Source organism: Acanthopagrus latus, chromosome 9, assembly GCF_904848185.1.
Source record: "Acanthopagrus latus isolate v.2019 chromosome 9, fAcaLat1.1, whole genome shotgun sequence".
NCBI lineage: Eukaryota > Metazoa > Chordata > Actinopteri > Spariformes > Sparidae > Acanthopagrus > Acanthopagrus latus.
The window spans coordinates 6,499,557-6,525,577 of NC_051047.1; the positions used below are offsets into that span (position 1 = coordinate 6,499,557).

At 39.8% G+C, this 26,021-nt stretch overlaps 3 protein-coding genes across 6 annotated transcripts in view; 2 read left to right on the forward strand and 1 right to left on the reverse strand.

Moving 5' to 3' along the window:
* Window positions 1–8,126: 8,126 nt before the first annotated feature.
* On the forward strand, window positions 8,127–15,782 carry nms (neuromedin S). Of its 2 annotated transcripts, none has more exons than XM_037110547.1 (7): window positions 8,127–8,251; window positions 10,603–10,649; window positions 10,846–10,902; window positions 12,292–12,318; window positions 12,424–12,477; window positions 13,671–13,748; window positions 14,984–15,782. In XM_037110547.1, the coding sequence occupies exons 1-7, from the start codon at window positions 8,179–8,181 to the stop codon at window positions 15,014–15,016; spliced, it is 369 nt and encodes a 122-aa protein (XP_036966442.1). In that variant the 5' UTR covers window positions 8,127–8,178; the 3' UTR covers window positions 15,017–15,782. The 2 variants fall into 2 exon arrangements, with proteins under 2 accessions (XP_036966442.1, XP_036966443.1); XM_037110548.1 differs by having other exon boundaries at window positions 13,674–13,748.
* On the reverse strand, window positions 15,334–19,581 carry pdcl3 (phosducin-like 3). Its single transcript, XM_037110545.1, has 6 exons — window positions 19,438–19,581; window positions 18,647–18,764; window positions 18,403–18,493; window positions 18,061–18,204; window positions 17,369–17,577; window positions 15,334–15,933 (listed from the first exon to the last, which is right to left on the reverse strand). Exons 1-6 carry the CDS (start codon window positions 19,552–19,554, stop codon window positions 15,785–15,787), a joined length of 828 nt encoding a protein of 275 aa, XP_036966440.1. The 5' UTR covers window positions 19,555–19,581; the 3' UTR covers window positions 15,334–15,784.
* A 5,039-nt stretch (window positions 19,582–24,620) lies between these two features.
* The window catches only part of LOC119026289 (TBC1 domain family member 8), a 28,186-nt gene continuing 26,785 nt past the window's right edge, over window positions 24,621–26,021 (forward strand). Inside the window, exon 1 of one of the 3 annotated variants that reach the window (XR_005077097.1) lies at window positions 24,621–25,199. Coding sequence is in view for 2 of the 3 variants with exons in the window: in XM_037110542.1 (XP_036966437.1) it covers window positions 25,073–25,199 (127 nt within the window). In the remaining variant the exon portion in view is untranslated. The remainder of the gene's footprint in view (window positions 25,200–26,021) is intronic. The other 2 variants (XM_037110542.1, XM_037110543.1) reach the window with 2 other exon arrangements.

Below are 26,021 nucleotides of genomic sequence, written 5' to 3' on the forward strand. Positions count from 1 at the left end.
GAAAGTGTTTATTAGATTATTCAGTGTGAAAACTAGGTTGCATCAGAACAAAGGGTTTCTGTGGAGCAGGGTCTGTGATTCACAGATTGACCTCTGAACTTGGCAAATGCTCACACATGCAGGAGTATGATAATGAATACAGAATTAAAGCTGTAGTCTGTAACTTTTTTTACTATATTTGCTAAAATTGTCATCATGATCTGACAGTAGAATAAGCTACAGGTCCGCTGTGTAAAAATCAACTGTCTGTGGCTCCAGCCAGTGGCTGTAATTTGATTGGCAAGAATCCACCGCTCCCAGCTTAATACAACCAATCAGAGCCAAGGAGAGTGTGTGATAAGTATCGATCACTCTCCTGCATATGCTGCTGGCAGCCCCCACTTCCGCTTGCAGTGCAAACTGGGTAGTCTGCCGTGGTCTTAGTTATCTGGCATCCTCTGTTACCATGGTTACAAGCCTGCTGGTGCTTTGGGGGGGCTCTGAAGGCAGGGCTGCAGGCAGCAGAGAGGAAGGAGGGACCTGGGAGCTATATCATTCAAATTTTCTGACTAAGTCCACTTGATTTTTTCTCAAAACTGCAGCTTTAAATCATCATAGCATCTTCACAAACAGTTGGCTTGATTTTATCAAACCAAACCTTTTTTTTTTAATCATTCCTCAAGAAAAAAAAAAAAAAAAAGTTCGAAAGGATGATCAGTTTACTTTCATTAACTGTGTGTTTCCGGATATTTTGTCTTTTTGTGTTCCAGCCCACATATACGATGACATCATACAGTGTTGGCACATGGGAGATGATCGGAAAACGTCTCATCTTCTTTCATGTTGCTTTGTTCTTTCATCCACCTGCAGCGTATGAGCCACGGTCCTCTGTGCTCACTTGTTTACGCCTTCCCACTGTAGAGGAGGCTGCTGCTGTCCTCTGACTCACGCTGACTGAGCCACGCTGGTCACTGTGTGTTCATTGAAGGCATCTGTCCCTCGCAGTATGTTCGACCTACTGCTGAACAATACGCTCCAACTGTGACCGGCTCCACCATGACGGTTATGAGAGACACAACAGCAAACATGTTGTGCGATCCAATGCGCCTACACTCACAGTCTCCTGGTAAAGGAGGTTCATTCGTTTTGTTTTGTTTTAATGAGGTACTGACATTAATTAAACACATCTGATGCCTTGTAGCACGAGAGCATGTGTGTGAGGCGCTGGGCCTCCTGACGTGTTTGTTGTTTTCAGCCTTATATCTTTTTTACCCTGTACAGTGACCTCACATTTTTATCAGAGGGATTGGTAGAATTGTGCCCCAACCAATGTCTTCTCCTCTGCATTAACAAGCAGAATAAGGTAGAGGAAAAGGGAAAATTTGAAATTGCCACTCCTGAGTGAACTCAGCAGTTGTGCACTTTCTTCAGTGAAGACATTATTTGATCACAAATCACGCCCATCGAAAAGTGTTGAGCAATGCCCTTTGAATTGTGTGTGCTTTAACGGTCCCTGTGCTGCAGTTGAGCTGCATCGACCCTGTGAGAGGCGACAGTCTGGGTCATTTTAAAGGTGAGGTCTGCTGGCAGGTGGACCTGAGTTATGGGGTTAATAAGGGGAAGAGCATTGATGTGCCTCAACCACAAAGTGATACGGACTCGCTCATTAACGCTAGAGCGTGATAAACACTCTGACAAAAGAAGCAATGAAGAAACTGGAAGGGAGAGGGAGAGCGCAGACCTCTACCAGGGCCAGCAGCCTACTCTTCTATGATATGCAGATCTCCCAGCACAACCACTCTGTGTGTGTGGATATATTCCTTTAAGTATTCGAAAAACAGTATGACTTAATATGGTTGTGCACAGCTGGAGCCTCTTCATCTTAGCTGAGCATTTACTGTGTGCCTTTGAAATTGGAATTGACATATTTAACATCTGTGAAAAAACAGAAAAAACGAATGAACATGTTTCAAACAGTGTTAAGTTGGTTACACTTTACCACATTTTGCTGAATGAACAAGTTGGCCTACATAGTTAAGGAGGCGTTGGAGACAGAGTTTCACAAAGTTCATACAGTTCAGCACGTCTCAAAATAGAGCATTTTTTTAGGGGAGTCTGGTGACTGTCTCTACTTTCTTCTGTCTCTGAAGAAGTGACAGGCTTTTACAGCGATGTGTCGCCAAAGTTACATCTGACAAGAAAAGAGGTATCTTAATGTGTTATTGTAATGTATTATGTATTTGTACCAAATGCCAAAGGGGGCACCGACGAGGTGGGGCAGCTGTAGCTGAGCAGGTAAAGCATGATGACTAGCCATTGGAAGGTTGCTGGTTCAAATCCCAGCTCTCCCGGGCTGAGCTAAGCTGCATGTCGAAGTGTCCTTGAGCAAGATACTGAACCCCAAATCGCTCCTGGTGTGCAGTTGGCACCTTGCATGGCACTTTGCAGCCTCTGCCATCAGTGAAGGGCCCTGCGATGAGTAAAGGAGTCTAGGATATAGCTGTTACTAGCAACTAGGTGGTCCAAGTCCACAACTTTCACACACACACACACACACACACACACACACACACACACACACACACACACACACACACACACACACACACACACACCAACAACAATAATTTACAACAGCCCAGAGAGAGAGACTTAATGTATGTGATCACTGTCAGTCTCGTTCAGAGAGACCATGGTGCGTATTTCCTCTGGAAGACATGTTTCTTTTAACATTATTATTTATATCATTAATGTTACAATACTCATTACATTAAGTTACATTTGTCAGAATAACAGCTGTTGGTAATGTATTGGTGACCCCACAGATCTATGATTTTATGGCTTTCATGGTAGCTGAGCTCCCGTTGGCTCCCACCCAACTGGAACCTTAAATATTAAATGTTTAGACAGAAATAATATTATTCCTGGCAGCTTGTTATGAGAAGCAGTTGTTAGAAAGTTGTTTTTCACTTGGAAAATGTCATCTAAATTTGCATACAGAAAATGAAGCTCATTAGTGTAGAGGCCCCTGTACCCATAATGTTTCTTTCTAGCAGAAATTCACTGGCAGAGCACTTGCGAGTGCTGGGTTGAAACACATGTAAGCTTTATTTTTTGATTAGCTAATTAGCTAATGCTATGGTAACAGACAGGTGACTGCAAAGCTAACAACAGGCTTATATTGTGTAGGCTGATAAAAGCACAACACTAATCTGCAACATTTGGTGTATTGACGATCTGCTTCTAAAAATTGAATTTACTCAGTTGTAATTGTTCTGTTAAGTCATGAATAGGTTCTGTCAGAATGAGCCAGTTAACAGTTGTTATATGGACTTGCTAGTCTGATGTGTTTGTATTTACCTTTCATAGCCACACTTTGAGAAAAAATAATGTGTTTAAAATGTTCCAATTTTACTGGTTCCACAATGTCCCGCTGTCCCCGAGTGCTTCAAAACGACCACGTTCTACACTAAATTTAAGCAGCTACATGTTATTTGTTAATATTGTTAGATGTTAAAAACAAATGGCCAGTGGTGCAGCTGATGCAGCGACCTGAGCTGAAATTACCCCAGTAAGCACAAAACCACGACTGGCTGTCACAGCTTTCCCTGTTTGTGGTACTCCAGCCCATCGATTCCTTAAGAATGTGTATATTTTTGTTAATGGCCTCTAGATATATGGTAAGAGGTAAAGTCATTTTTACAAATAATCTGGACACCCTAATACATATTTGGCCCTTGCTGCGAAGTGTGTGTGTCTTGCAGCAGTGTGACAGTGTGTGTGGAATAGAGCCAAGATCAAGTGCAGTGTGTGTATGTTCATGGTAAAGAAGGAACCTGTGCGACACTGTGGCTCAAAACAGCTGATCTCTGTGGCACATTAGCCAGTCTTATCCTTTAACCAGTCCAACATACTGGACACAGATGCAGAGGATGTGTCTGTGCTCTTCTTGCTTGTTTTAAGTCTGTGGCACAATGAAGGAGAACATTGTGTTTATTTGCACAATCATATGCAATCAGACAGCAACACTTTCACACTTTAGGAGGATGCAGCCGCAAATCAAACACACTTACAGAGGCAGCAATCAGGGAATATCCAGCATCAGAACATCCGAAAAACCACAAAACATTCACAGTGATGAAGCAGCTGCTTCAACAAACCAATCAACCGAAAAGGCTGTGCTGGAAGCCACCAGACTGCAGGACGTTTTACCATAATGCTCTATTGCTTGTGAGTGCATCCCACAGCTAGCAGCTGCAAAGTTACACATCTGTCTGAATAGAAAACATAAGAGCTGATTTGTTCAATTCTCACCTAGAGTTGGAAAAAAAACAAGATCCCTAACGAACATCAGCTAACCACTAGCTAACGTAAGAGAAGCCTGTAATTCAGCGCAGCGGAAATGAAGACTGTTCATGATCATATATTTGTTTTTACTGTGTTGTGTGGTATGTCTTGACACCACATCCAACCCATGCTGATGTCCCCTCTCCCCCTCAGACGAGCCTGTGTTGCAATAACTCAGCTCATGTCTGTGCAGGAAAACTTGACAGACAGGCGTTTTGTAGCGTGCTCACAACAACTGAATCTCTGTAGTTTGAGATTTAGTCCCTCTCCAGTGTCCATGTTTGTACTTTCAGACATCTGCTCTTTTTAGCTGTGTTCAGCTGTTTCAGTAGTAGATCAAAATTTAAAAGATAAGTATGATCTGAGCAAGGGGTGAAACAATGGGAGGTGGCCCCTTCACACTTCAGGCCCGTGGCCCACATTCAAGTTACAAAACTTGACAGCCATGTACCTGACTTGGGTGTGGTCCGTCCCGAGAGTACTGAATACTCCTCTACATGTAATAATGTAGAAACCACTACAGAGTACTCATGCCTCCAAACGTCAACATGTTCAGTGATCCCATTTCAAAATGGTCCCTAGTTTACTTATTTTTTTTTTTATTTCTTAATGTTTTTGATTTTGCCATTCTCAGGTCTTGCTTCTCAGAGGCAGATTAAATGCTTCTATATATTTATTATTTAGGGCTGAATTTATGAAAATGTAACTTAGTCTTGGCTGCTCTTCATTACTGAACAACCTTCTTAACTCTGACAAAAGGAACATGTTGGACACCTGGAGAAATAAAGCTCAAACTCACTCGCCATCACCGTCACTGACCGCCTGACTCAACATGTTATTTGCCACGTGGTGTTTCTCCAGTGCAGCACAAGAAACACATGAATGTGTAAATGCATGTGACAGTATATAGACAAACAAAACTGACGGTAAAACTGCTGTTTTAGTTATTTCAATGTACAATATGTTTCTCAGATCGGGGCCATCACTGTCCATCTTTCAAAATGAGAAAGTGAATAAGAGGCTATTTTACTTCTTCTTCTTCTCTGTGACTCGAGTGTTCTATTTCCTTTGTTTTTGTGTGCCGGCCAATCATACAAGATGGCTTGTGATTACCAGATCATCAAATGTGCTGCACACTGGGAAGATTCAAGAGTCAACATGTTTGAGTTTATTGCTCTTTCTTTTTTTTTTGTTATCTCTGCCACAAGACAGGGAAAGTGCCTCAATCAGCCTGAGTAGGTCTGTTTAGGTTACAGATGTGATTTACGTTATGTAGATTCAAAATCCATTTGATTTGTTTACAGAAAAGTGTACAAGGTACAAGCTTTTATTCAGAATATCTTTTTGTTGCCTCAAATGAGTTAGCAATCAGTTATTTACACATCCAGAGGGCACGGAGCAGCATTAACATTTATGTTAAATGTCCCATCTTCTTCACCAGCATGTCGTACTGTGTTGTAAAAATCTCTCTCTCTCTCAAACAGTGAAAGTGCATTTATGGTATTTACTGCTTTTAAACCTGCTTTATAGATTATAAAAAAACACAAAGTCTGATAATGGACAGACACAGGAGAAGAAGTGCTACATGTTCTAAGCAAAACAACAGTCGAAATGGTGGGAAAAGGAAAATAAGGCCAAAGATCAGACATACCTACCCTAGAATATAAATCAAAATCTTTTACAAAACCTTGTTAGTCACTCTTATATTCCCTGCAGTTAGCAGCCTGTCATAAAGCCAAGCTGGGTGACCTTTACTCTTCATAGGAAGTTCAGACTTTGGTGTCAGTGGTACCCTGGTTTAATGCATCAAGGTGAATAAATGCATCTCAGAGTCCAGTCCACCTGATCTGAGCAGTTAATCCCTGAACAGCAGCATACAGAACAGTGTCCACAGTGTCAGTGCACAGCCTGACATCAGGTCTGTCACCTGCTCAGTTCAGTACAACAGCACCACTGGATCAGGCTGTCTGACTCACTCATATATTTATTAATGTATCAGAGGCAATGCACACTCATTAATATTGTTATAATGGAAATGTAACACATTTTGTCAAATTGCTCATTTAGCCTGGGCAGGTAATGCTAGAAGTTAGAATAAATTGCATGAGGCAACAAAAAGCGCTGTCGAATCGTCAGTTTCACTCCAATCAATCCACATGAAATTCCATGGCTGTGGTGGCTGCTCAGAGCTGTGTCCAGAAGTTCATCTCGAGGCTCAATAAAGAGTCATCTGGAGGAGAGAGGTAGAAGCTGGTCAGCAGCTTAGAGGGTCAGAAGAGAAAAAAATAAGTTCTAGTTTGCCTCAGACATGTTCTGGAAAACCATCAGATGACTCAGGAAGTGGAGCCGGGAGCCTGACAAGGCTGTCCAGCAGTGAAGAGCCCATCTTGACTGGAAATAAAATGTAGCTGCAGATGGAGCGCTCCAGGAAAACCATACCAATCTCCCTCCCAGAAATAAGTGAGGGTAAGCATGGCGCCAGGTGTAGATGAGATACTCAGTGAGATGCTATGAGCACTGGGTTGTCGCACAGGTGAGAACAAGTGAAGGACCCAGACACAGATTGTCTAGGCAGACAGGAAGGGTTCAGTGAGCATTTCCAAACAGGTTTAACTGAGAGTACACGTATTCAGTGTTCTGGTGGCTGGATAGCAAGTGTATAAGTGACACTGTAAGTTTGACAGTCTGGCAGGAAACTAGTGGTCTGGCTCACCAGATGTAGACTGGTGGTACGAGCCTATTCAGCTGGCGTTCACCATCATTGTAATCCCTTGACCGTCAAGACATTGGGGTAGACCTAAAGTTCCCTGTGTTCTCATGTTTGGTTCAGGAGATATGGTGCAAAATACACAGTTCAGTTATGGCGGAAAGTAAAATGGCTGCCATGGCGTTTTCTTTTTTTTTTTTTTTTGTGAAGGCTCCATCTCTGAAAATGTGAACAACTGACCTCATATTTGTCGCATATCTTCCGGCCTATGTGGAGAGCTGATGGTCATCTACTGCAGGTAACACGCTGACTTGGGCAAAGTTCTTCATACAACCCCGCGTCAAAAGACGCAAGCAACCTATTTGAGTAAACTGTGGTGCTCAAAGCTGGGAATCATCCTTGCTTCGCTCTTACTCCCACTGCATTACTATAAACCAGTCACATCATGGCAGTCAGTCTGCATACAATTCCTATAAAACCTGGCCACGTCACTGTGACTCACTGTTTGCTTTATTATTTATGTGTTTATTTTTATTTATTTTTTATTTATGTACAACTGCCCTGACCACATGTATAAGACATGAGGAATACCTTTACAGTGTTGTCTTCTTCATAAATAATTCACACAGAACTTTCTCTCTCCTGCCCTCTGCTGATAAAATCCTCAAAGTGTTTTTTGATAGCCATACACCAGAAGGCCAGTGGAAATGAGGGACGCTTCACTGTGAATATCTGCAGCCCTTAAATCATCATATAATGTGCAGTAAAACACAAACAGCACCTCATTTCTTCACCTCACAACAAAGCATGTTCTCTTCTTCAGATTCCTAAAAACAAAGATTTTACAGCAAGAGTCTCTATAAAACCGTTCCCTCCCTGACAGTTAATGTAGTTCATTAGCTGCTTCTCATCAGGGGTATCATCCATTTCCTTTCCAGAGTGAGTAAGAGATAGAGAGACGGAGAGAGGGAGAGAGGTGGGGGTGGAGGGTGCGGCTCTGTCGGCGACCGGGTCGGCGTGATTGGTCATCAGAGGATGCCTGTCAGCCCACAAGGTTGTGAGCTTTTAAACTGCTGCGTGCAGAGGGCACGGCGTTCAGACCACACAGCAGCCTGGAGAGGAATTAAGGGAGGAAACAAGGAGACATGACTCTGCCAACGGTGCAACAACTTTTTCTTTTATGTTTGTTCGGGTTTCTTGGACCTTGGAGCACAACAGGTGGGTGATCTTATTGAAACTGATGGGAAGGTTGTTTTTTTTTGTTTTGTTTTGTTTTTTGACTTGAAACTGAATATTGGTTTGTTTGTAAATGCAACTTATAAACAGATTTATTTATTTATTTATTTTTATTAGTTTTTTGAGGAAATTGTCAGGTCGTATATGAATGTGGTCTACCTGGAAATGATGTTGTCACAAATTACATATTGGCCCTTTAATGTGGGTTTTGTCTCCTTGTTTCTGGCTTGAGTTCACTCTGTGTTAGAAAACAGAAAACAACAAACATGCGGGAAATTACAGCTCGTCGTGGACAAACATTATTTAATCTATCATCTAGTTTAAATGAAGTACGGTCAAGTTGAGTCTAAGTAAAAACCTTACACTGAGACTCTGTATAGCAAGAAAAGCTTAGAAATATCTTTAGAATCTCTCAAATCACACATATGTTTAAAGTATATTTTAAGATTCAGGGGTTGTATGAATGTAGAACCATGGGCATGAGTCCTAGACTGTTGTTGGATACATCAGGATCTCCTCTCTTTGTCTCCTCCCTTCATTTTCCGCCTACATTAAGATGAACATTTAACAGTGTTAAAAGGACTGATGTGTTTACAGTCTAACAAGGCACACAGCACTGTTACTGATGTCTTCATTAGTTACTATTAGATCAATTATTATTATTTCATGGATCAGTAATAAGCAGTTAATAAGGAGAACACTTGGGTTGCCAGGTTGTGAGAGCCTGGTTGGTGTAAATGGTCTTTGGGGACACGGTGTGTTTGCTTTGGCAGTCGACTGGAAATGAGCTGCAGAGAATCTGTGAAATCAATTACAGCGTGTTAACATTGTTACAACCGAACACTCAATGGGTCATTTAAAGGAGGAACGTCTTATGAATGCATTATCATATTATGCTGAACAACTGAAGTTGCCTCTGTGGTTGAAAAATGCTGTTGAACTACGCCACACCATGTCTGCCATAAAGTACAGCAGATTCAGGGAAGATTACAAATGATAAACTGAAAACAAATGATTTTCTAATATGCCACCAAGTCAGCTGTTACATGGTATTTAGGAAGTGATTCATCTTACAGAAAGCCACCCTGTCTGGAGATGTCTATTTTAGTGACAGTTACTGTAATTTACTTTTCATCTGGATGGTCTGCTGTTGGTTTTCAGAGAGTGAACGGTACAGCTGTACTGCTCCTTGGACGAATTAAAGGAAATGTAATGTTACGCCAGGAGAGGATTTACATTTACTATAAGATATCCTTGTTAGTTTATTACTGGCATGTAAAGCACTGAAAAGTATTTGATAATCATTACAATATATAAACCTTTTATAATATAGGCCTAGTTAGAGAGGAAAGCAGTGGCAGAAGATGTATTCTGGATGCTTCTGTTATTGTACTACATCATTATATACAGTATGATGTCTAAACAGCATTTTCATGTAGTAGTAAATGCAAGTGGAGATAATGTCAATGACTTCATATACTCACTTTCAGTAACTGTTACAGCAGCATTGTATTTTTTAGGTTAATCACTGTTTTGTGTAGTTAGTAGCTTTATTCATCAAGTGGGGGAAACAACACACTTCACACAAAAATGAAATTCAACAAATATTGAAATTCTGAAATTCAAATCTCTGAAAATGAGATTCTATTATTAGACCGCTCTGACAGCAACAGTGATGTCAGGAACACTGAACACATCTGGGCTGCACATCAGCATCACTGCATCTAGATGAGAAACAACCACTGGAGGTCACCAAGAACAACACTTTCAGCTGGTCACACTCTTTAGGTCTGAATATTACCTGCGAGTGCACATCAACACGCTTTAAAGACAGTAAATCAATCATACACTATCATGTTGATCAAAATTCACTTTGCTATGGCCAGTTGTTACATATTGACCTAGCTGCTTATATAGGCTGATTCTTAAAGTCAGTATATATATTTTGTATTGAACCAATTCTATACTGTCAGTTCTAAAGAGACTGAAAAAAAAAAAAAACGTATTACACTATATGAGGTTATGAGTTGCTATGTCACTATTGTGGACACCTCCTGTCCTTAACAGCTGTTATAGTGTTATTGTAGTCCAAATATATATATATATATATATATATATATATATATATATATATATATATATATATATATATATATATATATATATATATAGAGAGAGAGAGAGAGAGAGAGAGAGAGAGAGAGAGAGATATAGATATATAGATATAGATATATTTATATAGATATTATCATGATGTTTGTATAGAATAAAAGAGATATAGCACACATTTTCAGTATGTCTGATTATATTCCTCACTTGTGCTCCTCACTCAGATGCCAGTCCTTTGGATCAGTGGGAAGATGGGATAGTGTTAAGAAAGGTAAGGAAGTTATGTTTATAGTCTCCCTTGTCGGGACACATGTCCATATGTGATGTTTGAGCCAATGAATAATGTACTATTTTTATTTTGTGAGTAAAAACAGATTTGTTCAAATAGAGCTGGAAAGAAAAAAGTGCTGTCAGTAGAGGTGTGGCACCATTATCAATTCATAATGAGGAGTGTTGTTCGTCTACAGGTGCGAGGCGTCCAAAGTGAGGATTTTAATGATGTTTCGTGGAGAGACCAGAATGAGGTGGGTGGAGAACAAACACCAAAAACACTGAAACAGTCACTTTAATATATATATATATATATATATATATATATATATATATATATATATATATATATATATATATATATATATATATATATATATATATATATATATATATATATATATATATATATATATATATATAATATTATATTAAGCATACAGAATTACTTAACATTCGCACACCATTTCACTGCCTAAATAAACAGCGCCATCTTAATAATGCAATGACTGTAAACACAAGGCAATTGTGCCACTATCATTCGAGTTCCAGAGGACTGATGTACATTTCCCATCAGCCCTGTGCTTGTTCAGTGATGGTCTGGTTGTTTACAGTGATTAATGTGCAGATTATCTGCAGTGTTGTTAATCAGAGTGATTAGAAGCAATTCCATGTTTTTAAAAGAAATGCAGATTTTTATTTATTTTTTTTTTTTTAAGAAATCTGTGTCTTGATTCTACTATTCAAGGCAGAGGTTGGACTTGTCCATCCATCCAGGTGGAACTATAGGAGGCTGGGTACAACAGGCTGAGTTTTGTGATTGGTATAGCAAACTAAATAAATATGAAATATGTGTTGTTTTTCACATATGGAGAGGGAGCGAGCAGGTGAGAAAACAGCTGAGAGAGCGAGCGCAGAGGCCTCTCCTTTCACAGCAGTGTGGCACAGTGATTTATAACGAGAGAGAGAGAGCAGATAATGATTTGTCCCAGTTTGACTTGGACCTATGAAATTTTATTTCTCAACTGAGAGAAAAAAACAAAAAACATTAAATATCTAACAAATCAACTACGTATTGAACTGTTTTCAATGTTAAAAGCATTTGCAATGACAGCGAGGATAAAGTTGTTTTTAAAAGCATAACAGTTTGAAAAAAAGGAAGAAATATAAACAGCGAAAGCTACACGAAGTAGAAACTGTGATGAGGAGAGTAACGTGTGTGCTGTGTGTGTCAATGGGAAAGGACAGAGAAGAATGAAGAGTGTGTGGGTAGAATCGTTCTGTACGTCTCATTTTGAAAGTTCAGGCAGAACTTAGTGCAGGTGACAGACCAAACAACAGCAACACACTATAACACAGCACCTCTGTTAGCTGTGACTTCAGAGAGTTCAATCAACATGTCCATAACAAAGCAATTGGTTTCCAATTTTCTTCTCTGAGAGAATAATTCTTGATGTTACGCAGGAGTTGCTGTTGTGTCCACGTCGTGACAATAATGAATGTTAATTATAACAGTTCTGCAGTGAGAGGGACTGTAAATAGAAACTGCTGTGGTGCAGCCATCAGGAATATCCACACCAGAAAAACCAACCATGAGATATTAAAATGTGATCTACTTAAACTGAATTTATGTTTCCCCACAGGAGCAAGTCCAGAATGTTTTCAAAAGAGTAAGTACTTGAATCTAGTTCTGTCTATTTGTGTTTCCGCTTCTAATATTTCCCCCAGCAGCTCAATGACATCCTGACTTTCTGACTTTTCTTTCTTTTTTTCAGTTCCTGTTTCATTACTCTAAAGCACGCAACTCTGTTGGAGCTGTACAGCATGAGGTGAGCAGAGGGACAGACACGCCACCGCTGGTGTCATCGTCCTAATTCATTCAGCCTTTTTCTAGAGGTTTTAAGTTGATGTCACTGATCTCACCAAGTTTTTGCTTCATTTATGTTGACTTGATCCGAGGAGATCAACTCTCTGAAAAATGGAAAAAACTAACCTAGACTAAATATCTTTGTTTAAACAACAACAACAACAACAACAACAACAACACTTCTTGAGTGTTATAAAAAGTATTGAAAAATTCAATATTTTAAATGATCTCTCTTCTATTGCATCGCGGAGCCAGAAACTGAATAATCACATCAGAATACTTTAATCCCTTGGCTTTGGAACAGGTGTGACTCTGTTCATTTCATGTGTAAAATTTGTGATTAAAATGACAATAAAATAAGTTTTAAATTGCTAATGATATATAAGGATGTGCGCCCTGGTTGGGGAGCAATCTGTTGTTTCAAGTCATTAAGCTTATTGTAAAAAAATTGAAATATCTCACATTTCTCTTGCGAGGCATTGATAAAAGGACCAAGGCAGGGAGCGGTGACTGAGTCTAAAACTTTAAATAAATCTCCAGGGTTAGAATGGTTTGATAAAAATTAATTAGAATAAAAACATGCTCTTGCTCCTTTCACTGCCTTTTGATAATTCTGCATTGCGTCTCTCCAGATCGCATAAAATAATATAATCCAGTCTTTTTCATTCTTGTGTAGCTTGGCTTAGCCGGGGCTGTTTGACCCTGTAGGCGGCAGCAGAGTCTCAGCTAGTCTGACAGGCGTGATGAAAAAGTGAGACCGGCTCCTCAGTGTTGAAGTAGGAATTTAAAGAGATGAAAGAAATGTCTTGCTAGCAGATGTACATTTAAAAAACCCAGTGGTGGACTGGTGATCTGTGTAAAAGTGGTACAACCACACTGAAAAGAAACAGTTTGTGATCAGACACACAGATGTTCTTAAGACAAGGGTGTGTGGCCCTTTGATTGTGTGGGCACTTTTAAAGCCTGAGAGGTTAAAAGAATCTATAACCTCCATTAGATCTGTGACAAGAGACTGACAAGGGCAGCAGACCTCTGTGTTAAATGGCCTAAAAGAAGAATCTTGTACTTGGACATAAAATGACACACTGAATAAAAAAGGTGGGTCATCACTTCTGCTTTAATTCCTCTCTAAGTTATTTCTCCCCTTTACTCCAGCAGACTCACTCAGTTCATCCTCTGATGCGACTTCTCCCCAAGCTCTCCCAGAGGAGGAATAAGAAGGTGCTACTACTGGTGAGAACACTTCAGCTGTCAGCTATGTGTTTAAATGTTTCAGAGATATTGTGAGTGTATACGCAGAGGATGAGACAGGGCAGAGAGCAGCCTGGGTAACGCAGAAATCACGCAAAAACATGTCGGCCCACAAATAGATGTGTGTCGAAACCGTAAGCACTAGAAGAAAATAAGGGCCACATCTCAAACCAAGCACACCTGCCACTAAAACCAGAACTTTGTTGTCTGCTTTTCTACTGAACTCTTAAGACTCGTGAAGGAAGACAAATCAGTAACGGCTGTTTTTCAGCCATCATCATCATCACGCATCATCGTCAGCCCAACTGTCGTAGCCATTCTTCTGTAGCTCCATGTTGATGTGCCAAAGGACAATGAACAGAAAACAAACTGGTTTACTCAGCTACTCCTAAAGTTCCTGTACTTCTGGAAAGTTCTACCCTGGAGCAGGGACTTTTTCAGGGGTTAACATTAATGTCCGTGTGCTTCATGCAGAGCCAGGCGCCTGCAGTGGAAACACAACTTAAGGCAACATTTCATACTCGAGATTTACAAGCCTGTCTCATTTATTGACGACACAAAGAAAATTTCCTTCTGAGATGTCCTGTTTTTCTTTTGGTTTTGTGTTAGGCACAGGATAAATACATCAATATGCCAAGAGGAAGTTATCTCTAAATGGCAATAAAAATGTAAGCTACGCAGCAACTTGTATGTATGTATGTATGGGGTGTCTATCAAAGGAAACTCAACATGATTTTAAGAACTATAATCACGGAAATCACACAAAGCAATTTCATGAAACCAATTATAACACACACCTTTTTGTAACCGTGTTGTGTCCTTGTGAAACTAAGCGTACAGCCCTGCATGTGAATGACTGTTAGAGGCTTAAAAAGGTCAAATGATCCTGTTTTTAAATAACAAATATCACAGATTAGCGATAACTTGCCTCCATTTGCATAGCAGACCATTATCTTTCAGCCTCATCTTAAAACCTATTAGACATGTCCCAACCAAAGGTCACTTGGTAGGAAATTCAGGATGATGTTGAAACACCTCAGGGAGGAACAACAGACAAACTCAAAGAAACTTCCACTCCTTCTCTGCAACCTTTGCGGGAGGAAAAGAAGTAGTGAACCAGTAATTAGGGGAGACGGTGCAAATCACATTAGATGGCATCGCTGTTCATGGGGGGATTTACTGCTGACACTGACCTCTCTTTCTCTCTAATGAAACAGAAGATTCGAGGGCTGCCGGAGGGGATGCTGTAGAAGAAAGATGTACAAGAACACAACAGGAAATCAGAATCAACAGAAGAGCAGCAGCCGGCACCCGACCGGCCCAGCGGCACACAGCATCTCTGACATGTCTCCCTACCCAGAAACATGGTATTTTGTGAACAGAAAATAAATTATTGTACAGATGAAAAAAGATATTGAAATGCACTGCCATGGCTGCTGTGTGTCTTCCTGCTTCCGAATATCAATCAGTGTATAGTCTGTGAACTGATCCAGAGCACTTATCTGGCACGTTGCGCTGTTACATCAGACACGAGTGTCACAAAATACAAACACAACATACAATTATCTTTTATGAAAGTTCTTTATAATCAACAGTGACACGGATTCCAAAAAAATGAGAATATGAGAAAAAAACAACAGGCACCAATCACTGGAGCAAAAGATTTAAATGTACATGTACATTTTGTGACATAATTATCATTAAACGTGATAAAAAAAAGTTTGTCGTTGATGTTTCTGTATAGACTCAGTCGGATGTTCAGAGATGTAAAGGACGCTGGGTGATTCAACAACAGGGCCAAAGGTTAGATTCTCTGCAGCCAAGTGTCCCGTCCAAGAGCCCCTAAACTGGACTGAGCCCTGTATGAAAGCACAGAACATGATGCCTGTATATTGATAGAGATGCCGTTCCCTTTTCCCTGCTCAAATCATTGTCAGATACATCAAGGTCCTTTGAGTGTTTCTCATGTGGCGCCATCACAGCCTTTCTGGTTGGCAGTGACATACGTTTTTTTTTCTCTAATAGTCCTCATCTTCAGAGTCACTGTCCTTTCCTGCAGGAAGCGAACATCTGATCGATGACATTAGCTTGTCTTCGATTTGTTTCTTGGGGTTTTCTTCCAGGTCCGTCTTCACCGCCCCACTCTCTGATAACCTCCACTCCAGCTCTGGATGGGACAGACAGGACAAATACAAAAAACACTCAGCTTACAAAATATGAGCAAATGAACAGGATGCGACTGCTATGCTGTTGGTGGTGTACAGATAATCAATACACCTCAAACTACAGCTTGAAGATGAGTCAACACCTCACTACAACACTGAATTTTAACCCTGAAAGGTAGAAAATTAATGCCACACATATCAACATTTCTACAATACGTGTCACATCACATTACATGTAAATGAGTTCACTTCCATGTAGGGTGGTGGAGCTGATGATGTTTCTGCATTTGTAAGTGCGAATCCACTGGATATTTTTAATGAGACACTGGGACATCTTACAGTCATGTGAGTGCAACAAAAGCAGATGTTTCTAAAGAGACATCAGGAGATTTCTACTGTGTCTGTGACAACAGAACCAGATATTTTAGAAGAGACACTGGGAGATTTTCCAGCTGTGTCTGTGAACAGAACTAGGTAAGACAAAAAATGATCTTTCCCCAATCCTAACCAAGTCGTTTTTATGCCTAAACCAAACCAGACCATAAGCACAGCATTGTCACAACATAAAATTGAAAACTGAACCTAAAAGAAAAAGTTGCAACATATCTGTGATTTTCAGAAACTACATTGTCAATATTATTCTGACCATTGGGTTGAAGGTAGAATGATATTCAGGGCTGTTTTATTAGACTGCATTCATTTGAGCTAAGTGTGTCTGATAATCTGTCAACTGAGCATGAAATGATACAATATACTGACACCATTGAGACCGTGTTGATACAGTCACTGGTTTAAGGATCTGTTCATTTGGTTCTGATTTATAAGAATATTCACTGAATTATTTCCATCTTTCTGAATATTACTATGTTAACAAATGCATTGTTAAACCTGCAGTGCAGGAGTTTTAGGGAATAAACAAACATCTCTTACATTAAAGCCAAATTAGGGCACACCATGTTGACTAAGCTTATTACCACCAGATGAATCCCTTGTATCTCACAGGAGAACAGGGTTTCTAAATCTGGAGACTGAGGTGATTGTTCCACCCTGGTGCAACGGCAGTGATGCGTTTTACATCGACCAGTAAAGTCTAAAGCACAAATGTGTTTGTCTTAAGCTCACAGATAATATTTATGAAATGGTATAACTTGCAAAAAGACTTTGACTTAATTGTCTGACTAAAATGTGCCACTTAAATTGCAAATCAAACACCAAACGTAACACTTTAATACGTATATACATCTTCATCTGCTGAGACAACAATTTTAAGAAACCATAAATGTCCATTATTTCAGTCACACTTGGATTAAACAACTCCTTAAAAAAACATAACTTTTGTTATCAGAGCAGCATTACTGTCTTTCAATAGACTATGATGGCGCTGAAGACTTCAAGTGCATGTCCAAAGTCTTTTTCTGAATAAAAGCCACAACTTACCATCAACTTTGAGGTTCATTCCTCCGAATACCAGTGGGCCAATGAACTGCGCCTTCATCTCTCCCTCAAAGTAGACGAAGATGGTGGGCAGGTTTCGGTCTGGGTAGTTTGGGATGCAGGTGGTGGAGATGGACTTGAGGAACTTGGTCTGAGGGAACTTCTTGGCCAGTACAGTCAGGTGTTGGTTGATGAGGGCACACAGAGGGATGCTGGGAAAAGAGATGAAGAGAAGTAAACAATGAACATTAGACAGACCAGTCACTGCTGCACTTTGTGCTTGGAATGAATCAGCAGGGTAAAGATGCTGTGATGTCTTCAAATTGCCTATTTTGTCCGAACAACAGATTTGTGAATAACTGATAATGAAAGTTGTTGCTTTTTGTTATTAAACTAAACCATTAATTGACTGATATTTTTCAGAGGACAAATAGGTGAATTCATCCTGCCAGGGTTTGGCTTTTTAAGGTCAGAAAGGGCAATAAAAAATCATGGATGGCTGGATGGATGGATAACTTTCTTAATCCCTGAGGGGAAATTAGGTTATCATAGCAGCGGGTATGGTACAGATCTATGCAAACTTAACTTATTTACATAAATGGTCCATCTGACACAAAAACTCAACTCAAACATTTCCTGTTCTTTTAGATATTAGCTTCTTTTTCCCAACTACTCCATTTGTTTGGACGACCTACCCCTGTTTGTAGAGGGACAGCACCACCCAGATGCCGTCTCCAGCCTTGTTGACCTCTTTGATGTAGTCCTGCCCCGAGATTTCAGCAACCTCCCCGAACACATTCTTCAGCTGAGTCGCCTTCCACTCAGCAATACGCTGCTTTCTGCAAGGAGATGCATCACACATCAGTTTACAGTCAGTGTGAAGGAGTTTCAGTTAGACTTGAACTACTGAAATCTTGATTGTCTGTCAGAGCTTCACAGATTCCAATTCACTTGGAGAACTTTTGTAACCAGAAAAGTACACATGACTGGGAATTGCTCATTTGCACCACACTCATCGATAGATCCCCTTCACTGACCTGTACATCTCAATTGCAGCCTCATCTTCTTCACCAAACTCATCTTCATTCTCATCCAGTTCTTCCAGTGTCATGTCCTCATATGTTTTAACTTTTCAGAGACACAGTCATATCAAATGATTTGCGTGTTCTGCAAATCAGTCTAAACTTTCAGAAATATCATATTAGATATTTGATTTATTTTATGTCAGGTACATTGATTCGAGTGTCACAAGGAATATTATTCTGAAACTGTCTCTCTTACCAACAGACTGCTGTTGGAGGGCCAGCTCCTCCTCCTCATCATCTTTAGGTTCCTCTTTGGGAGGAAGAATACCTTTCTTCCTCAGGATGTCATTCCACTCAGTGTCTTCATTTGGGTCCTGGAGAGAACACAAAGCAGACATACTGTACTGTCACTGTGGGTATCGTTTAGCTCTTCTATGCAATGTTTACCATTTTGTAAATGGAAGACTGAAAAAACATTTCACATCTGATGTTTAGATTTGATTATTTGTATAACATGTAAATCTACACGTGAAGTTTAAGTTTAAAGTTCAGAGCCCCCCCCGAGCATCTGCCTTAACCACTATGTGGCTAATATAAAGAAGGCATTAATCCAGCTAAATGAGTTTTGGTATAAACGTCTGACAGGACGTGACGTTACGGAGTTCTGTTTCTTTTCTTTTTTTCTTTTAATCATGTGGGGCTTATTAAAAAGCTGTACAGCATTACGAACCGTTTCTAATTAGCAAACGTTTGACATATTGTCAACACTTACATTTCTAAATTCAAACTGTTTCAGCTCTGGTATGGGGTAGTCTCATGTCAACGTTGTCTCTTTGACACGTTTCTGGGGCTGAACACTTGGCTAGCTAACAGCAGAGCTACATTTAACTTCTCTGTTGATACGCCCAGCTCCGCACTGTTAGCTTCGTCTCACAGCTCCCCTCTGAAATTATCTCAACACACAAGACCGACATCAACTGATTGTAAGTCGACTCATTCATCATGGCTAATTCACAGCGATTAAAAGTATAATAAAGCTTTACCGACCTGCATTTTGATAGATGAAAAGCTTCCTCGAAAATCACACCACTGCTCTCCTCCCAGACACGGAAACAGAAGGACCGCAGGCGGATCGACTCCGACAGAAACAAATAGCCGGAACATTCTAAAAATAAGCACACAATGCGACCAGGGTTAAAATAAAATCCTTTTAAAGAGGCATATCGTAAGTCGGGTATTTTTGTATTTTTATATGGTGCCACAGCTCGGTAAATCATTGTAAAAAGATGAGGCATATGAGTGTTTCGAGTGGGACAATAATAAAAGTGACACCAACTTCCCATTGAGGCGCAATATGACCGTAATAGGAGCGTGAGCGGAGCGTTCCATTTGAGGCTGACCAAACAGGTGCTGCTGCTCAGTCACACACACACACACACACACACACACACACACACACACACACACACACACACACACACACACACACGAAAACATGTATGTATTGAAAACATTTGTTGGAAACGATGTGGACTAAAAAGTTTTAACGTATTGTAAAATAGACCGCATTTTATCATTATTGTATTAACAGACTTTATGTTAACTACTATCTGAAATTTCTGCAACTTGGCATATTTACTGTGTATCATTACTTCGTATCATTAGTTTGTCTAAGCAAGCCCATTGTTGAAAAAAACATCCGTATACTAAATGGCAGAGGATTTTACAAAAATATATCATTAACAGCCTGAGATATGTGATTAACATTAACGGTAATTACATTGCATTATTATTTTTTTGTGCAGTGTCAGATTTTCAAACTCGACTGAGTATATTAAAGTTCCTTTTTCCTAAAACAGCTCTGGAAATATTATATCTTCCAATTATTTTTCACTTTCACTGAGTTACAGTTTTTAACCAATATAAGTTCTGGTCGTAAGGATAATAATTTTAACACTTTGAATATGAGTTTTTGATATGATGCTACTTAGGTCGATATATGTATGATTATTTTTTAATGCAATGTCAGATTAAAGTAAAGAATCTTAACAAACGTTTAACATTCTTAACTTCTTATATCTATCAAATAATATTTGTTTTGAGATATAAAGCAATACAAGTTCACTTTGAACGAAATGTATTTGCATTTAAAAGAACAGTCAGAACCAAAACAGTTTATGTGAATATTCATGTAGAGTCAGAGAAATAGAGAGAGGGAGGGATTGAGTTAGTGTGTGTGTGTGTGTGTGTGTGTGTGTGTGTGTGTGTGTGTGTGTGTGTGTGTGTGTGCCCACGTGAAAGAGAGGGTTTAGCACCAGGAGTTGCAGATGAGGCGTGCTGCTTGCACAGATCCTTGCTACACTTGGCACACAGCAGGTTGTGGTTGTTAGCTTTAGCCTTTTTCACCCAGTGACTGTCGCAAAGACGGCTTGCCTTTATATGCCTTTGTTTGTTCACACTGAAACAAGTGTGAGTTTTCATATAACATGCCAGAGCTGCAGAACCAACAGAGGTGTGATGGTACACATCAATACATTGAGAACTGTGTGTGTGTGTTTTAAATGTGTTTCCCCTCAGTTTCTCACCTGTAAACCTAAAAGTGTCTCTGCAACTGTTTATAATAATATGGATTCTGTTATGAAGTGTTGTGGTAGAGATGATTACCCACCATGCATCGTGGAAAGTGACAAAGAGAAGTTTTTTGCTCTACATGACATCACGTAGTCGCCATCAGTAAATAGCAGACCCTGTCCGGCTCTCACTCCGGGAGAGGGATGCTGTTGTCTGGGGCAGAAGTTCACTGAAGACTCATTAGATTTTGCATTTTCTTTTTATATAATTTGCCAGCGATAGTTACTACAACAACACAATAGTGTAGAGTTTAAGTTTTTTACTTGTTAACACCAGTAAACAGCAGCGAGAGCCAGGAAGCTGCCGGGACAGATGTTGTTTTCCAGCCAGAAATATGACAAAGAGACAGCAGGACAGACAGAATGGACGTTTTCACATATGCATTTGTTGTTCTGTTTTTTGAAAACACCACCTGCTACCACATTGCTGTTGTTTGGTCTTGTAACTCTGCTATGTGGGTTGACGGGTGGGAGATGTTCTATCTTATCTAATGAGTGAAGGATCTGTTTAGTCAGACTGTGAATATCATCAGGCTGACAAACCCCTGATCCACTCTGCTGCTGGCGTCTCCATTCACACAGCTGACTCTCCACTGGCAGATAAGGAGCTCAATTAAACCATCCCACCATTCTACCTCTGCATTAAATCTGAAGTCATCAGAACCTTAAAAAACTACCTCAGCATTTAGCTCTATGTGCAGTTACATGTTAAATTTTTCAGTAGTGGAAACTTTAAGCAACTCATAATTTACTCAAATACTATCCTAACAAGTTACTTTTCAGTTACTTGTATTTTACACAAGTATTTTATTTACTAGTTTACTTTGCAGATTCTGTGCCAGTACCACTGTCTACGAGAAAATAACTCTAATGGTGTCACCATCTCAGGGAAACTAGATCAATAAAGCATTGAAACTGAAAATGTTGTTTAAATGTTTTGTTGTAACCACTGACTGTAAAGTCTAAGTGAATAAATGCTAAATAAATGTACGTTCTTCCTATAATGATTATTATCACCATCTAATTATGATCATCATTGATAACAATAACAATTCTCTGTCATTTGCTGATTGGTTAGGCGGGCTGTGAACTAAACCACAGTCATTCAAGCCGGAGCTGCCATCACATCAGTTGATTTTTGTCTGCTGGGAACATCAGCCATCAGCCTGTTCGATCATTTCGTAGCTCTTCAGTATCACACCTGATACAGTGAGGAGGAGCACGTTTCTCCCCGCTGGGGAGGTGTGCCGGTGTACAACCTGCTCTGGTCAACAGCAGGGGGGGCGATGACACAGGACAGGCGAGCCTCGCCGAGGACAAGTATGTAAAGATGAAATCTACTTCATTTGTTCACAACTTAAGTGATTCTCCTCAACGAGCCTGAACAATGTGGCCTGATGACCACGCCAGCTGGAAAGTTAGGGGATCAAAAAATGACAACAGGTCGCGAAAAGCAACTCATTTATGATAATAATAATTATTAATATTATTTAATTTTAAAAATTATTTAATTTGATTTTAATTATTTTCCACAATAAAGTACTGGATCAGTACAGCTGTATATATCAGTCACCAAAATCATTTTGCTCAAATTCAATCTTTGCTATTTTAAACGGACCTAATGTGACGTGATCTGGAAGAGATCATTTAAATAAAACCCACGTTGAGCACACTGTCCTCATCTGTGAAACGGTGTGAACAGAGCAGCAGCCGGATGTGCCGCCTCAGTACAGAAAGGTGTGACTCTTATTTATTTATTTAGCTACGACAGCACGATGCATGCAGAGACACAACAGTTGCACGTTTCACTGAGCAATGTGTGCACAATCAACTTGTCCCTGGGTGGATTCGAACCTACAACCTTATTCATCCGTACTGCAGTTTTTGCCCTTCCCTTCCTCAAGAGTATTTATGTCAGGAATTCCACGGTTAGCCCATCCCTAAAGACGACTGTTAGAAATGACCATAAGTTGTTTTTAGTTGCCTTCTTTACTGGAATTTAGTTTTAACAGTAATTATAAGGTCACTAATTTAAAAAAACAATCTTTGCAGTGTCAGAAGTAATAGACTTGGTGGAAAATGAACCGGCAGTCTATATTTGGAGCCACCAAGCAGTGTCTTTTTGTTAAGATGAATGGACTGAGTTCATACAAAAAGCCTTTGTGTGACAATATCATACTGAGCACCTGAACACTGTGTCAGCTGGACAGCCAATCACAGGAGGGCCAGCGGCTCTCTACCGGAACTTGCGGAAGGGAAAGTTGGTGAAATGCGGAAGAGGAGTAAAACAAAACGAAGAGGTTCCACTCTGTGCCGTGTTTCAGGACCCACAAACCTCATCGGTGAGATTTATTTTTGCGAGAGAGAAGATTTGCTCCATAATGTTGTGGTTGATATGTAATTAGTATTTATTAAATTTGAGTTTACAGTTATTTACAAAATGAAATAGCTGTCCTGTGCTAACGCCTGCATAAGCTGCTTCTGTATTTGATAAAGAGGTTAGTTTTGTTAGTTACTTTGTTGGCTTATCATTTTTGCACTTCAGTTTTTTAACATTGACTTTATATTTAGCCTATAGCTTGTTCAATACTACTACCATCCCCATCGCCATTATATTAACAACAATAATAATAATAATAATAATAATAATAATAATAATAATAATACATCGTTATTATTATTATTATTATTATTATTATTATTGTTTTGTTGTTGTTTTGTTATTATTAGTATTATTATTAGTAGTATTATTATTAGTAGTATTATTATTAATGTTATAATTGTTGTTGTTATATTAATAGTCATATGGAAGATGCTTTGAAAATGTGATGAATAATTTTCTTCGACACGGGCTGTTGTTCTTTCATAAGTGTGTTCATGCAAAATCTTCATGAGACTGATCAAAAAGTTAAGAAAACTGAATCATGGCAGGTTGTTGCAGATATTTCTATCTAAAATTAAACAGAATTGTGTTTTTTGTTTGTCTGTTTTTTGTTTGACAGGGACAGTTGGTGAATTTATTATGACTGATTTAAAGCTTCTGTCTCTATACTTCTCATTTGAGTGTAGCATCTTTTAAATTGTTTTATTTTTTTTTCTTTACTTATAGTTACATAATGATGAATGAGGGGCTTTAGTTATGCTGCATTACTTTCAATGTATCTTCCTTATTCATGGTAAGAGTGAATGAGGGTAAAACTTTAGAAAACCATAATCATTAAATGGTCTGTTTTTAATTAAATAAACTTTACTAAAAAAATATCGCTAACAATAGTAAAATGCTTCATAAACTGTTTATTAAGTAAAAGTTGATCGTAAAGTTTGAAACTGATGTTTGTGATTCTTTACAGTTGCTTAATAAATGTTTTTTTTTTTAAAGCATTCCATTGTTTGTTAACAGTGAAATGACTATTAATTACAGTTTAATGATACGTTTATCAATTATTAATGATGGTTAATATAACATTTGGCCTGTACAGAATGTTTGAAGCAGCTCATGGTCAGCTTTTTTGTGCGGATATTTTATTCCTCAAATTGATCATTACTGCACATATTTATCATCATCAGATCATTACTGAAAGCCTTTTGTGCCAAAATAGATACCGATAAAAAAATTTTTAAAAAAATTAAAAAAAAAAAAAAAAAAAAAAAGCCTGTGATATTTCGTGATTCCAGGACCGAAAACTAAGTTGCTGTGTGACTGAAACATTTTTGTTTATCATGGTCCTCGGAGGTTTTTCTTTACTCATGGAAAATAAATCCTCTCCACTCAGAAAAACTCCCGGAACCCGATGCGACTGCAGAGTGAGTCATCCTCCCAACTAGACGATCTTGTACAGTGTGTACAGCTGCTGTAAATCGGGCGTGAGGGAGCAGACGAGAGGCGAGGAAGCCCGAGCCCTGCAGCTGTCGGGAGCGCAGGATAAGCATGGACAGACCCGAGAACCCGCCGCTGTAGGAGCGAGCACGGGCAGAGGAAACTTTACACACCCCCGCTGAACGGACCGAGGCGACGGAGGGCTTCCTCCGGTCCCTCCCCCTGCTGGAAGATAATGTGGCTAAACCCAGAGGAAGTTCTGCTGAAAAACGCCCTGAAGCTCTGGGTGACCGAGAGGAGCAACGACTTCTTCCTCCTGCAGAGGAGAAGAGGCCACGGAGAGCCCACAGGAAGGATCACAGGTAAAGAGACAAAGTACTTAAAACACGAGCAGAGCAGAGGCCACACAGCCAGCACAGGTAAACACTGACGACACGGGAGGAGCCACCGTCAGTCAGCTGGGAGGAAATAACACACACGAGAAAGGCACAAACAACAGGAACAGAGACCACGAAGGGCAGCGAGGGTCCGTGTCCGTGTTCCCCAGAAGAGTTAAAGAGTTAACTCGGTCAGGAAAGCCCCTGCTCCTCCACATACCGACCTTAACTACGGCCTCTGTGTGTTACTATGGCAACTGATGCCCTGAAATAAACCTCATAATTACATGTCAGGTTAACTCGATCTTAACCACTGGCCTTAAGACAGGGTTCAGGCTCCAGGCTCAAGTATGGTTCTGGACTGTGGTGGAAGTTCTGTGACCGGACCAGAGACAACATCAGTGGTTATGTGTCAACAGAGTGGTCTCACTTTCTATACAGACACACGGGTCTCAGAGCCAAGACGGCAGGCTGAGAGGGGCTTTCTGAGCCTGGGGAAGGAAGAGCGATACTGAGGGGTCAAACATTAGCGGTGTGGGAGACAGCAAAGGCTGAAAGAAAACAGGAAGACTTATCTTGACTTGACTTCATACTGATTTAATTAATTGCACACTTGACTTCTCTACAGTTTGAGTGGATGTGATGTGTGTTTTGCGTCCAGTCAGTGAATTAATGTTGCACTTTTAGATTTATTGTTACTGCTTAAACAAGGCCAGAGTTGGCCGACTGTGTCAGCTTCAGGATTTATGGACTCACTTAAATCTGAATCGACTTTTCGGTTGAGTGAAGTAGGTCCGGGCACTCTCT

Coding starts and splice junctions, on each gene's coding strand:
- nms (XM_037110547.1), top strand. CDS start 8,179: ATGACTCTGCCAACGGTGCAACAACTTTTTCTTTTATGTTTGTTCGGG. Junction 10,903..12,291: donor CGTGGAGAGACCAGAATGAG/GTGGGTGGAGAA, acceptor GTTTCCCCACAG/GAGCAAGTCCAGAATGTTTT. Junction 12,319..12,423: donor TCCAGAATGTTTTCAAAAGA/GTAAGTACTTGA, acceptor TCTTTTTTTCAG/TTCCTGTTTCATTACTCTAA.
- pdcl3 (XM_037110545.1), bottom strand. CDS start 19,554: ATGTTCCGGCTATTTGTTTCTGTCGGAGTCGATCCGCCTGCGGTCCTT. Junction 18,205..18,402: donor GCTGCAATTGAGATGTACAG/GTCAGTGAAGGG, acceptor ATCTCCTTGCAG/AAAGCAGCGTATTGCTGAGT. Junction 15,934..17,368: donor AATGAACCTCAAAGTTGATG/GTAAGTTGTGGC, acceptor TGTCCCATCCAG/AGCTGGAGTGGAGGTTATCA.